This window comes from Cololabis saira, chromosome 13 (assembly GCF_033807715.1).
Source record: "Cololabis saira isolate AMF1-May2022 chromosome 13, fColSai1.1, whole genome shotgun sequence".
NCBI lineage: Eukaryota > Metazoa > Chordata > Actinopteri > Beloniformes > Belonidae > Cololabis > Cololabis saira.
In genome coordinates, this window is record NC_084599.1 from 35,906,296 (window position 1) to 35,921,524 (window position 15,229).

At 42.1% G+C, this 15,229-nt stretch overlaps 1 protein-coding gene across 1 annotated transcript in view; it reads right to left on the minus strand.

Moving 5' to 3' along the window:
- Nucleotides 1–15,229, minus strand: part of gtpbp3 (GTP binding protein 3, mitochondrial) — a 29,908-nt gene that overhangs the window by 12,468 nt on the left and 2,211 nt on the right. Inside the window, exons 3-8 of the mRNA XM_061737260.1 lie at nt 13,925–14,011; nt 12,945–13,027; nt 11,974–12,093; nt 4,541–4,613; nt 3,350–3,493; nt 758–923 (exon numbers count right to left, since the gene is read on the minus strand). Coding sequence (XP_061593244.1) covers nt 758–923; nt 3,350–3,493; nt 4,541–4,613; nt 11,974–12,093; nt 12,945–13,027; nt 13,925–14,011 — 673 coding nt within the window. The remainder of the gene's footprint in view (nt 1–757; nt 924–3,349; nt 3,494–4,540; nt 4,614–11,973; nt 12,094–12,944; nt 13,028–13,924; nt 14,012–15,229) is intronic.

The following is a 15,229-nucleotide window of genomic DNA, read 5'->3' on the forward strand; positions in this document are numbered from 1 at the left end:
CTTCGGCGTTGGTTTGCACAGGCTGTCTCTTGTCTCCGTCTCCAATTGAGTGGAATCAGCTGGCACGCACCTGAGCGCAGAGCTTTCCTTGGGTGTAGCGGATCAAAAAACTAAATGAAGCTAAGTTTTTCAACAAAATGTTATGGCAATCTATCCACAAAAAATGCCATATGAGGGATTTTGAAGCCATTTCCAACTCATGCTGATCTTGAAAGAAGTGGTCCGACAGGGAGCTGCGTTCAACACTTTATTTGCATGTGAAGCCTCAAAAAACACCTACAAAAACCTGGGTGCTGACGAGCCGGTGTATTATCAAAAACAACTAAGCTGCTGGTGATAGCACAACAATACGGACCCACACAAACTATGTGCACGGTTGAAAAACTGTGTGGCTTCCAGCTCCTAATTCCCCATCTGATCACCTGTGTCTCCCTTACTTAACCTTTAATTGACAATCACCTCCCATTCCCCACAGGTGCGCAGGTGATGTAATGACAACCTCCACCCACACATACATACACACAGAGCAGAACTCTAAATTGGCTGCAACAACCTTTGCTTTGAATAATATCTTGTATGCTTTTATTGAGTTTGCTAGTTTAAGGTCGTTGTGTAATGAGTTCCACAGTTTTACTCCTAAAACGGATATAGTCGGATAGAGTCTCATCTTTCTCAGAATGCTGGTGTGTTTTTTATCAACTGATTTATACTTTTTTGTATAAATGAGTCCTCCTCCTCCTCCTCCTCCTCGTCCTACCTTTCCCGAGCCCGGCGAACCCCCTCCTGCTCCACCAGGTCCGAGCTGTCTCTGAGGCCGGCTGTGTCACTCAAGAGGACGGGGAAGCCTCCGATGTCCAGCGCCGTTTCCACCACGTCTCTGGTGGTCCCGGCAATGGGAGACACGATGGCTGCCGGTCTTTGACCTGGATTTCAAAAAACATTAAACAGTTAACCTGTTTTTCAAAACCCTCAAACCTTTTCCACACCGTCAGCATTTTTTCTCACAAGCCCGATCTTTCCTATAAAGAATAATAATAATAATGCTATTATACGATGATGAGGGCATGAATCCATGTGTGTAACGTGGCCTCATGCGCCCCTCGTGAAAATGCTGCCGGCTCATTAGATGCCGCTTGGATGTGAGCCCTGACGGCGGAGACGACTAAAAGAACAGGAAACGATAACAGGACTGGATCTGTAAATTGACAAATACGCTCATTATTCTGTTCGGAAGCTCTGACGATCCCCTGCCAAGCGTCTGGTTCGGAGAGTTTATGAAATCTAATTGTAAATGGCTCCAGGAAGCAATATCCTAGGAAACACTATGATAAACATAAGGCCGTGAAAACACAAAGGTCCCATTAGGTCGACACCACTTGTGTAAACACACGCGGAAAAAGCGAATAGATGTGATTTACAAGTACGATATTACAAATAGTGAGCATTTATCATATCTATGTTTATAATTCAAACATTGGCTATCATTTACCCTAGAAAATCTCTAAAAAACCTCAACATCAGAAGCTCCTCATCATGAATATCATCTGAAACTGCTTCGCTGAATTTTAAGGAAAGAATGAAAATGGAAACTTTTCGACTGGATTTCAGGTGAGATCCTGATGAGAAACCCTCGACTTCATGACCGCTGCTCCTGTCTGGGTTTATTCCTCCCCCACGTAATCTTATCTGCCAAGAAAACCCATTTTCTTCCCTTCTTTAGCACATGGAGCGCAGTATTTGTCCCGTCCTAGTTGTGCTGCACTGGCTCTCTGTTGCTGTTAGAATAGATTTTAAAATGTTATTGATTGTTTTTAAAGCACCCGATTATCTGACTGAGCTCCTCAAGACCCACAACCCTGCCGGGTCATTGAGATCCTCCAATCAGCTGCTACTGGTCGCCCCCAAAACACGACTGAAGACCGGAGGTGACAGAGCCTTTGCAGCGGTGGGTTATTCCCCGAGACTCTGGAATAACCTGCTGTTTCATGTTCCATCTGCACCATCACTTGAGGTTTTTTAATCAGCTTTAAAAACATTGGCACACACCTGTATCATGTCGCAACTTAAAGAAAAGTCTCTTGGCGCCATGGCCGAAACCAAACAGGAAGTCGGCCATTTTGAATTAATCGTGTAATTTTGGCGCAATTTATGCCATTTCTTCGGCCGCCTCTTCGCCCGAACCGTAACGTTCACCCAGGTGTGTTATAAATCATCTCCATCCTGAAACGACGCGCATTACTTTTCTCTCAAAAGCGTTACCGTGGCGACGATAGATGCCAAAAAGCGCGCCCACCCTTCATCTGATTGGTCCATATTTGATAGTTCCTACTTTCTGCAATAACTTTTGAATGGTTTGACATAGAGAGTCGTGGGTGGTGTCATCGGACTTAGTTTTGAGTACTTGACCTTCATTGGCCTGAATTAGCCTCGCCCCTTTTTCTGATTGGTCGATATTTGATAAATCCTATTTTCTGCTATAACGTTTGAATGGTATGACATACAAAGTTGTGGGTGGTGTCATCACTCGGTTTTGACTCCTTCACCTTAATTGGTGCAAATTAGCCCCGCCCCTTCTTCTGATTGGTCGATATGTGATAGTTCTGATTTTCTGCAATAACTTTTGAATGGTTTGACATAAAGACTCGTGGGTGGTGACATCGGACTCAGTTTTGAGTCCTTGAACATAATTGCTGCAAATTAGCCCCGCCCCTTCATCTGATTGGTTGATATCTGATAGTTCCTACTTTCTGCCATAACTTTTGAATAGTTTGATATAGAGAGTTGTGGCTGGTGTCATCCACTAAATGTCCAGGCCTGAAGAATCTACATGCAAGTCATACAAGCGCTTCTACTGCAGCCTGAACGTGCACAAGGGTGCGGGGGCCCGTTCATCGCTGCTTGCAGCTTTAATTCTCGTAATCTTGTAGTGGATTTTGGCAAAATTTTATTTCAAACTTCAAATTTTTACTTATTTACTTATTTTATTTTTCATTTCATTGTATTCTTGTATTTTGTACTGACCTTATTCTATTTATTTGTTTTATCTTTGCAATATATGCCTTTTACTCAGCTGTTTTTAACTGTGCAGCACTTTGGTCAACGGTCTCTGTTGTTTTAAACTGTGCTATATAAATAAAGATTGAGTTGAGTTGAGTTAAATGGATCACAATCAATTAATAATATCCTGCATCCTTCAGATTCAAGGATGACATGTCTCTCTCTCTTTCACCTGTCAAACAAACTGTAATTCAATACTACGGGCTGTATTTCGATGATGACGGACATATGTTGTTCTCACTGGCCTGGGCGAGTGGGTGAGCGTGCAGGTGCTGCTTTTCTTAGCTCTTACAGAGTGTGTTGAGGAGGCTGCTCTTCCCCGCGTTGGTGGCTCCTGCGATGACCACCTGGACGCCGCTGCGAAGCCGCTCGCCTCTTCTTTCGTCTGTCAGGTGTCCCACGATGTCTGCCTGCAGGTCGCACACCGAGCTGTCCACTGTCGAGGCCGGCGGGCAGAAGACGGACATCAGAGGGAATAAACCAAACATATGTTTAATTTCAAGGCCTTGAAAATAAGGAATGTCAACAATAAATACTTTTACTTGGATAAATTACTTCTCAATATTAATGACAGCAACGGCTGCATTAGAAAAATCAACTCAAAGATACAGGACTGTCTCAGAAAATTAGAATATTGTGATAAAGTTCTTTATTTTCTGTAATGCAATTAAAAAAACAAAAATGTCATACATTCTGGATTCATTACAAATCAACTGAAATATTGCAAGCCTTTTATTATTTTAATATTGCTGATTATGGCTTACAGTTTAAGATTAAGATTCCCAGAATATTCTAATTTTTTGAGATAGGATATTTGAGTTTTCTTAAGCTGTAAGCCATGATCAGCAATATTAAAATAATAAAAGGCTTGCAATATTTCAGTTGATTTGTAATGACATTTTTGTTTTCGTAATTGCATTACAGAAAATCACAATATTCAAATTTTCTGAGACAGTCCTGTAGCTCGCAGCAGGTCTGCAAGAGGAACTGGCGTTTGTTTATACCAGCTTTTCTATCTCTCACGAGTCTATTATTATTCAAGGCTCTGAGATGTGAGGCCACGTTCTGTGGCACCGAAACAAACATCATTGTTTTTGAAACCTCGTGACATTTGAGGTTTGTGAAGAGCGCTGGCAGCATCAGACAGCAGGCGAGGGACTCGAGGGGAAAGCCCTCACTCTGGCTCTCACACACCGACACCCGAGTCTGGGCGTTGAGGGGGTCGCGGGGGGGCCGTGATGCTACTGTCAGAACCACCTGACGGGTCGCCCCCCCCCCGGTCGTCAGAGAGAGTCTTCTGAGCAGATTCCTCTCAATGATTTCTCCCTCGAGTGCAGAAAACTGTTGGCGAGTGAAGGAATGCAAACAGGAACAGCAGCCGGATGTTTCGCCCCTCGCAGAGCAAAAGAAAAGAAAACCCCCTGCTCACCTCCCTCTAAAACCCGGAGGGTCACAGAGCCGTTCCCCAGAACGGAGGTCCTACCTCGGCCCAACACCCCGTCCTCGATGAGCTCATCCTCGCCGAAGTCGATGAAGGCCTCCACGTGAGCCAGACTCTGGGAGCAAAACGGAGAAGGAGGAAGTCAAGTGACTGAAGACAAGGTGGAAAATACAAGAGATTATGAACTAATAGGGCCAAAAGATACACTTTCATGAACTAAAATCAATAATTGACCTCCTTTGGGCAGTCAGCGTTCTCTATAAAGGGCTCTCAAATGTGGAACACACTGCCAACTGAGATAAAAACAACTCAAGAGTTTAAGGTTTTTACTAAAAATGTCAAAGACTGGTTGAAGCAAAATCAGAAATGTACGCATTTTTAATCACCTGTAACTGCTAATAGGGTGCTCTCTTGCAAGCTGAGAATTGTAAATAGGATATAGCTTTGCATGTTGAAAATTGAATGTATTTTTGTACTCTTTTTCTCCTTTCTTTCGTTTTCTTTTACTAAAAGCCTAACTAGGGACAGGAGATGGAAACTAGCAATAGCTATAATCTCTGTAAGCAGAACATCAGTCACATTGGCTTGTTTGTAATGAGTGAATGTGATCACATGTAAACCTGCATTGTCCCTATTAAATAAAATAAATTAAATTAAATTAAATTAATTTTACACTTATTTCAAGACTTCCAGTCTCTGGTCTGGTCTTTTTATGCAGTATGGGATGCTACATTTGCCATAATCACTGCAGACTTTAAAACTCCTCTATGATCTGAATATAAGAAACCTTAAATTGATCGTAAATGAAAAGCTGAGACGAGCATTAGAGGCCATTTGATGGTTCATATCCAGGTCTAACAATATATGCAGGACATTGACCAACATGTATTGATTTTCGACATTACTGTGCTGGACTGAATGCCACATTGATCCCAGCTGATACACAAAAGAGGAGCAGCACTGTGATTTGAGTGAGTGAGGAGTATATTCATCTGCTAAACTAGAGGCTTATAAAGGTACTACCTGTATAATTAGCTTCCTCATGCATGAAAAAAGGCTTCAAAAAAGAATACCGTATTTTCTGGACTATAAGCCGCACCTGCATATAAGCCGCACTCGCTCTATTTTTTTTAAATACCGTATTTTCGCGACCATATGGCGCACTGTGTGGAAAGGCGCACCCTCAGTTTTGTGTGTCATTTTTGGTTTTAAAACACACATACGGCGCACCGACCCAAAAGGCGCCGTCTACGGAGACGGAGCTGCACAGACACGCGTTGCAAAACACACACGCGCTAAAAATACAGCAGAAGCAAAACTTAGTTTGATATTTTATTTCACTTTTCACATCAATCAAACCCTTCAAAGGTTCATAGGCTATTCTGTTTCTGCATTAAAGAATTTAAAAAAACCACCGGGTTGCTGCACAAACCTGTCTCAGCCACTGATCATCTCCTCATCCATCCAGCCCTTTTCATTTCACTCTGGCTGGAAAAGTCTCTTTAGGGAACGCTTTTCTTTTAAAAATCCCGACCGCGGCGGTCCCGGGTCCCGCTCCCCGTGTGCTCCCTCGCGCTGGACCGGGTCCCGGGTCGCACCCCCCCGCGCTGGTCCCGCGGCGGACCGGGTCCCGGTCCGCGTCCCGGGACCCTCGCGCTGGTCCCGCGTCCCGGGACCCTCGCGCTGGACCCGCTCACACACACGCGCTTTCGGGGAGCCGGTACCGGGGTTTGTATCCGACAGGAGCTCCGTTAATTCAGCTGCGCCATTCCGAATTTCCAGACCTGTCTCAGCTTCTTGATCATCATCATCCCTTCATCCAGCCCCCTCTTTTCATTCACCCTTATAATGACTCCGGCTGGAAACGTCTTATGCAAAGTTTTTCTTTTAAAAATCACCATAAGTTTCTGTCCATCAGCTGCGCCAGTCCAGCACCACATAGCCTACATGAGAATCTGTGTGTCGCGCCGCGAATACACACACGCGCATGTCGGGATCCGGTACCGGGTTTGTAACCGACAGATTTGGCTGCAAATCTCGGAAAGTGAAGCTGATCTGACCTGAGACAGACCCCAGAAATCTCTGCTCTTAAAGCGGCCGGGAACCAGGTCATCGGACCCGCTTGGGGAACCAGGAAGTCGGCTGCAGCAGCGACCATCACCGCGCTGCTGCAGCCGCTGCTTTAACCGGGGAATGTGGACGGTTCCGACCGGCCGGCGCTGCGGAACACTCACAAACAAGTGTGCTTATTTAAATAGAGCGGAGCAAAACTTAGTTTGATTGTATTTTATTTCACTTTACACATCAAGCAAATCCTTAAAAGTCTTCATCATCTGTTTCGCATTAAACAGCTCAGTGGAGTCTCATTCAGCTTCACCCGCCCCCTTCTCTTTTTACCTTCTCATGGTGGCCGACCTGACATTACCGTAATTCAGGTAATAGACACGGCGCACCGTTTCTTAAGGCGCCCGGCACATTTAAAAAAAAAAAAAAAAAAAAAAAAGTTGCGCCTTATGGTCGCGAAAATACGGTAATAAAAAAAAGATATACAAGCCGCACCTGCATACAAGCCGCATCCGCTCTATTTAAAAAAAAAAAGATATGCAAGCCGCAGATATTTATGTTGTTAGATTAGATATTTACTACATGTACAGAAGGATTTTGAACTGTAAATGATGTACATGTTTGTACCTAAATAGATCCTTTCCTAACACTGTCTTTTAACACGGCAGCAACTTTGCTGATTAAAACGGGACAGAATCAAGAGAAAATAACCGGTATTAATTTATCTATTTATCTGTTTGAAATCTGCTTCTACCTACTTCTATCTGCTAAAGAAGAAGTAGCGTATTCTTCTTTACAATTCCGGTTAGAGCGCCGCGAGCGGTGGAAGAAAAATCCACAGAATAGCCGCACCTTTGTATAAGCTGCACGGTTGAAAACCTATGGAAAAAGTAGCGGCTTATAGTCCAGAAAATACGGTTTAGTTTGTCCAGCATGGCTCCTCTGGGACCCGTCCAGTGAGCATCGTGGCTCCCATGATGCATCGTGATCACAAAGAATACGGGTCAAAACAGATTTGATGTTGCTTGTGGCCAAAACCGGCTGGGCTCCACTTTCTGTTACTTTCCCCTTTCCAGACTTCAGTTTTTAAGTACCGGTATTCACACGTGGATTAACATGGTGTATCTATTATCCTAAATTCACAACACTGTAATTGAAGTCTTCCTCTTTATTAAAGCGTCAAATTCCATCAGGTCTCTACGTCAGAAGAAGCGTCCACATCTGTATCTTGAGTAACCCGGCGGAACATAAACACAATAGTCGCGGCGCTGCACAAACACAGGAAACACCTGAGTCCCAGGACTTCACCTGATGCACAGATCTGGAGGCCGGCAGCATTGTTTAGGTATCGAATCAAAACGCAACCTCGTATAGATTTCATACTGATTAAGCGGGTTCTCAGAAGTCCGAGTCCGAGATAACGAGGCGCTTTTACTGGTTCTGGGAAACGGCGTGCTGACATGCAGCTCAGGGGGGCAGGTTTTGGACCGGCTGGTGGGTTCTGGTGCCAGTGTTTTACTCCACACAACGGTTCACAGGAAGGAGGCTCTGGCCCGATTCCACCGGGGTGAAGAAGCGTTCACCTGCGGCCGAGTGCGTGTGTGAAACGGCGGATCATTTTTCCCTCCGAATTGGCACCTGCCACAGAAAAAAAGCTAAACCATAACAGGGACACATGCACTACATGTACTGGCAACATAAAAAACAGGAAGTTTCCGATTCCTTCAAAAGCAGCCGTAGAGTAACCAGAAGAGGGAACAAAACACGGTGTGGGAGGTCCGACCCGCAGCACAGGACGGACTGGTTCTTTCCAGAGTCTCTGCAGGGAAAGCTCCCAGAGTTCAGCCTGTTTCTGCTCCGGAACGTTACATTCGGATGGAGTGTCGCCGTTTTGACGGGAAATCTTTAAAATCCTGTGTTTCAGTGGTGATAACGGGCAACATTTAAGGCCATCTGTACAAGAAACAGGTCAAATGAAAAGAGGTTTCTTGTGTCAGAGGTAGGGCTGGGCGATATATCGAGATTTTAATATATATCGATACATTTTCAAACGCAATATGGTACGAGACAATATCGATTTAAAAAAAAAAAATTATGATTTTGATATAGTTTATTTTGTGACAAATTGACTTGAATGAGATTTGCACAAATGTTTTGTTATTTGCACAACTGTCAACCTCAGTGGAAAAGTCTGCCTGTTACTGTCTACATTGTATTAATTGCACAGTGTATTTTAATTTAATTGTTATGCAGGAAAGGGATATATGTTTTATTTTATTCAAGAAGCATTTTTATTCTATATATGCATTTTTTATTTTTATTTCATTTGTTTTATACATTTTGATATTGTGCAGACCTCTGTTAATAAAGGTACCTGTGTGACATTTGGCACGAGGCTTTGTATTAAAACTGACTGTTTTTTTAAGGGTTTGCCTCAGAAAAAAATAAAGCTAACAGAGATGCTATGCTATAATGCTTTGGGGGAAACCCCAATTATGTCACAGAAAAAATATCGATATATATCGAGTATCGCCATTTAGCTAGAAAATATCGAGATATGACTTTTGGTCCATATCGCCCAGCCCTAGTCAGAGGATAATTCATAAACACATAAAGCACAAATAAATGTGTTTATTGCATCAGCCACTATGATAAACACAAAAAAGTAATTAAAAAAGAAAGTTGGAGATCTGGCAGGACTTGTGTTGGTGTTTTAATCCCCAAAGTGAATCTAATCGTTGCAGTTCAGAGTCATTGTTGAGGTTGAGGTTTATAGCTGTGGGCAGGAAGAATCTCCTGCAGCATCTGTGTTGCAGCGGATCTGAAGATCCTCTGACTGAAGACACTGATGTTGAACCACTGTGTTGTCAAGAGGATGATCAGGATTGTCCATGATCTTCTTCATGATCTTCCTCAGTTTATAAAGTATCCTCCTTCACACCATCATCTCCAGATGGATCTTCACAACAGAGCCAGCCTTCTTTATCAACTCGTTCAGTTTCTTTAAGTATCTGGTTCTGATGCTGCTCCACCAACAGATCACCCAGATGTGACCGAACTCTCCAGATTTAGATTAGATCTTTATTTGTTATTGTTATATAACAACAAAATTAAAAGTGCCATCAGTCACATGCTGCAAACACTGAAGGACCTAAGCTTCCTCGAGAAGTGAAGTCTACTTATTAGTCCTTCTCATAAATGGCATCAGTGTTGTATCTCCAGTCCAGGATGTTGTCAGGTGAACAGGCAGCTATTTCTACTTCTCCACCACCTCCCCCTTTTCTCCTAAAATCCACAATCATCTCCTTTGTGTTGTCCACATTCTAAATGAGAGGATTGTTCCCACACCGTGTCACAAAGCGCTCCACCACTTCTCCGTACTCGGTGTCTTGTCCATCGCTGATATGAATCCCACAATCGTCTGATCATTTCTGCAGGTGACCGGACTCCGACTCGTACTGGAAGTGTGACGGGTGCAGCGTAAACAGGAATGGTGAGGGTACAGCCCTGTGTGGTGCTGCTGTGCTGCTGTCAGTCTCCCAAACTGTGGTCTGTTTGCCAGGTAGTCAGTAATCCAGGTGACTGTGGAGGCGTCCACCTGTGTCTTCTGGATATTCTTACATAGTAAAGCGGGCTGGATGGTGTTACATGTGCCGGAGGAATCAAAGAACATGATCCCCACGGTCTCCTTTGTCTAGATCAGGGGTCGGCAACCCACGGCTCTAGAGCCGCATGCGGCTCTTTAGCGCCGCCCTAGTGGCTCCTGGAGCTTTTTCAAAAATGTTTAACCTTTTTTTTTTCCTTTCTTTCTTCTTTTTTTTCTTTTTTCCTTTTTTTCTTTTTTTTTCTCTTTTTTCCTCTTTTTTCCTTTTTTTTCTTCTTTTTTCCTTTTTTTCTTTTTTCCTCTTTTTTTCTTCCTTTTTCCTTTCCTTTTTAATCTTGACATTTCGACTTTTTGTCAACATTTCGATTTTTTTCTCAACATTTAGACTTTTTTCTCGAAATTTTGACTTTTTTCTCAACATTTCGACTTTTTCTTTACATTTCGAATTTTTCATGAAATTTTGACTATTTCCTCGACATTTTGACTTTTTTCTCAACATTTTGACTTTTTTCTCGACATTTCGACTTTTTTCTCAACATTTAGACTTTTTTCTCAAGATTGTACTTCAACTTTAATCTTGACATTTCGACTTTTTTCTTGAAATTTTGACTTTTTTCTCGAATTGCATAATTAAAAAAAAAAATCTTCCCCCAGTTATAACTAATATAGAAACATGCAGCATGTGTTGCCTTCATTCTAAGGCTGATACACGACTTTTCATTTTTTGCGGCTCCAGACATTAGTTTTTTGTGTTTTTGGTCCAATATGGCTCTTTCAACATTTTGGGTTGCCGACCCCTGCTCTAGATGACTGTGGGTTTGTTGTGCAGGTGTATAATGGCGTCTTCAACTCCGGTCCCATGGCAATAAGCCGACTGTAGTGGCTCCTGGAAAGTTTGTGTCTTATCCAGACCAGGCGGGCCAATAAAAGTCTCCCCAGGACTTTCATGATGTGGATGCATCAACGCCTTTATATAATAAAACAACAAAAAACTATACAAACAATCTGTGATCTCACCCAAAGAGCAGAACGAACCAGCTTGGCAGTTGTCTGGAACACGTCCACCAAACCTTGGGCTATTCTAACTCCTCTCATGGTAACCGATGATGCTGGCGGAAGCCGCCCTTCAGTCCAACATCTGAACTCGGCTGCCAGAGCCCCTCCCGAGCTTCACCAGATCAGCCAGACCACGACAAAGTGGCACTGGCAAAGGATCAAAGTGGCCCGGGCAGGGCGGCGGCTTCCCCTGCTGTCAGACCCAGCAGATGACAAACTACCAACTGTGCTCGTCCTGGCCCTGGCTAGTAGCCCCCAGACCACACGGGCCAACTCAGAGCCCATAACAACGATCAACAGAACAATAAGACACATCGTCTTTAAAGTTATTATACTCTCGTAAGTCCTAAGCGATGACAGCTCACCCCTAACAGCACAGACCGCAATGAAGCGTCAATCATACCAGAATTATGCATAAATTTGAACCAATCATATAAATAAAATGTCCCCCCTGCGCAGTGGTGATGGATCTAACAATGGGAACCAGGACTGGTTCTCGCATCAAGCCGTAAACAAGTTTGTTTCTGCAGTTAATTTGGATATTTTAACACGGAAGTCAATAAAACGGACTCCCTCCTGGATCCGGTCCTCGCGGTATTACCCCGCTCCTTCATGGCTCCGGAGGTCATCTAAGGAACTGGCTTTGGCATCAGATCTGAAAAACAGATGTCGCTCCTCTCGCACACACCACAGCTGCCTGTTTGTCCAAACAGGATGAAAACCCCCACATCTGTGCAGCGAGGAGCCCTACCCGCTTCAGCCGCCGGCTCCAGTCCTGGTAGAGGCGTCCCAGCTCTCCTGACATCTGTCTGAGAGCCTGCCTGCGCTGGGCCTCCGTCTCCGCGTGGATCAGATCCCCCAGCCCTTCCACCTTCAAAAAGAATCGGAATGGATGTCAGAACCCTCCCACAATATATAATTTTGAACATACTAATGACATTAAAGTAAACAGTTTTCCTGTTAATTTACACAATCATTATACTTTGGATGAAGTGTATGCTTCCTCCTTTACCTGCTATTATTTAAACAAAAGCTTATGTATCTCAGTTGTTGGAGTGGATCTATGGAATGGGTTGAAGCAATGTACAAATATAAATCAATTTAAAAAACGGTATAAAAAGAAGGTTATGGAAAGTTATTTGATTGAGGAGTTATGTTAAGGAATGTTGTGTTTGCTAGCTGGTTAGGTGCATGAGGTAAATTAGCAGCTATTTATTATTTATTATTAATATTTATGTTTAATTTATAATAGAGGTAACAAAGGGGCAGGGTTAAATAAGTTTTACTTCTACCTGCTCCTTTTCGGACACTGTTTTTTTTTCCTTGTTTGTATTACGTTTTTGTTGTGTTGGTTTTTTTTCTGTGTTTTGAATTTGTTTTGAAATTTTATATTTTTTTCCTTATGTGTTCGAAATAATAAAAAAAAAGCTTCATTAATTGTATTTAAATTGAAGTTTATTGTATTTCCCAATTCCATCTATTTCTATGGTGAAAAAATAGTGTTATTCACTTCTGATCAAAGAAGACACTAATGTTGTGATTGTTACATTTATCAAAAATACCACAGGACAACAGATATTGTGGGGTTTTTTTTTGTGTTTTTTTAATTATTAGCAGTGTATATATATGAAATCCCTGCGCTAACATATCTCTGAAAGGTTCATGACACACAAATATACAAAGATCTGATTCAATGCATTTTACAAGTTCCTCTTGACCTGCCTCGGTTAAACCCAGTTTTCCTGCTTGAAAAGCCCTCCGCGTGAACTCCCCAGCCTCAGCAGGCCTCACGCCAGGCATGCTTCCTGTAAAACACACACACGCACACACACACACACACACACACACACACACACACACACACACACACACACACACACACACACACACACACACACACACACACACACACACACACACACACACACACACACACACACACACACACACACACACACACACACACACACACACACACACACACACACGAACAAATGACAAGACGTACACACACAACACACACAAGGCACAGAAGGATCAAACGCAGGGTCTGCATGTCACTCAGGGTTCACCAGGAATGAAAACAATCACACCTGCAGGTTATCGTGGGTGTCGTGTGCATTGTTCTCTTGAACGTACAGTAATTTTCATGCCATCTTGTGATAATGGTAAGCACAAAACCATCTGGGACATCCGGGTTATGAGCTACATTAAATTATGTATACTGTTCTCAATGCATGCTTCCAACATTATCATCTTCTCTCTGTTAGTTTAAGGACATAATAATGATCGAAAATGTCTCTGTGTAAAGCTCTGTGATGTTGCTGAACTGTAAGAATCTCACAAGTCAGAAGCGTTCCTCTGTACAACACTGCCCTCTAGGCGGCCACTGGGGGAACTGCAGTGGGATAATCCCATTCAATCAGAGAAAGATTGCCATGCTTGCCAATCAAAGTATTTTAAGCATCTTAGAAATTGGAAAGAAAAAATAAAATGTCTCTTTTAAGTCATATTGACGGACACCCACATGACACGATCATATATTCTGCTGAGAACTCTTTTGAAAGGCTTTGAGCTTGGGGAGTTGAGGCTCTTCAACACACACATTACAGACACATCCTCTGAAATTGGTGTTGCATCTCATGATAGTTGATATTTGTGTGTTGTGTTGCATTTTTGCTGCAAGTTGTAGTAATTGTTACCTAAAGCCTGTAAGACAGCCGTAATGACAGCAGGACCTCCGTGGATGTGGAACTCCACACTGTCTTCACCTGTGAAACTATGAGGAGCTGATGGTATAAGAGGAAAAGAAGACAGCTTAACACGTTGAATATTGTTCATCAGACATTTTTACAGCAAATTCTTGTGATTAGATATTAGAGATTCTTGAGATAAATCAGATGAATTTCACTTTTAGGCAACTCTACAGGACTGTCTCAGAAAATTAGAATATTGTGATAAAGTTCTTTATTTTCTGTAATGCAATTAAAAAAACAAAAATGTCATACATTCTGGATTCATTACAAATCAACTGAAATATTGCAAGCCTTTTATTATTTTAATATTGCTGATTATGGTTTACAGTTTAAGATTAAGATTCCCAGAATATTCAAATTTTTTGAGATAGGATATAGGATATTGAGTTTTCTTAAGCTTTAAGCCATGATCAGCAATATTAAAATAATAAAAGGCTTGCAATATTTCAGTTGATTTGTAATGAATCCAGAATGTATGACATTTTTGCATTACAGAAAATAAAGGACTTTATCAGAATATTCTAATTTTCTGAGACAGTCCTGTGGTCATGAGACATTTTCCACACCAGAGCATATTTATTTGGATAAGAGGATCTTGTATAGCACACTAATGTATCCTCTCAACTAAGAACACATGTTTGCATCATTACATATGTTTTATATGGTATCCATATTATATTTATAATTATACGTTTGGAAAAATAAGAATATGTATAATGTTGACCTATTTTTCTTTGAAATATTAATATAATTTCCCGTATGAAGACGAGGAAAAAGAAAATGCGATAAACGGAATGATTGTTTTGAGAAAAAAAAAACAATCACAGAAATATGTAGAAGAAATTAGGAATGGGCGATATTTTACCGTTCACGATATACAGTCAAAAAAATTCCCCGCGGTAAGAATTGGTCATCTCGCGATAAAAACGATAAATTCCTGTTGATTATGTTTTTGTGTAAAGCTGATTTATGGTTCTGCGTTAAATCCACGCACAACGTACGTGAAAGAAGGAAGGAAGGAAGGAAGGAAGGAAGGAAGGAAGGAAGGAAGGAAGGAAGGAAGGAAGGAAGGAAGGAAGGAAGGAAGGAAGGAAGGAAGGAAGGAAATGAGCCAGAAAGAAAGAAAGAAAGAAAGAAATGAGCCAGAAAGAAAGAAAGAAAGAAATGAGCCAGAAAGAAAGAAATGAGCCAGAAAGAAAGAAAGAAAGAAAGAAAGAAAGAAAGAAAGAAAGAAAGAAAGAAAGAAAGAAA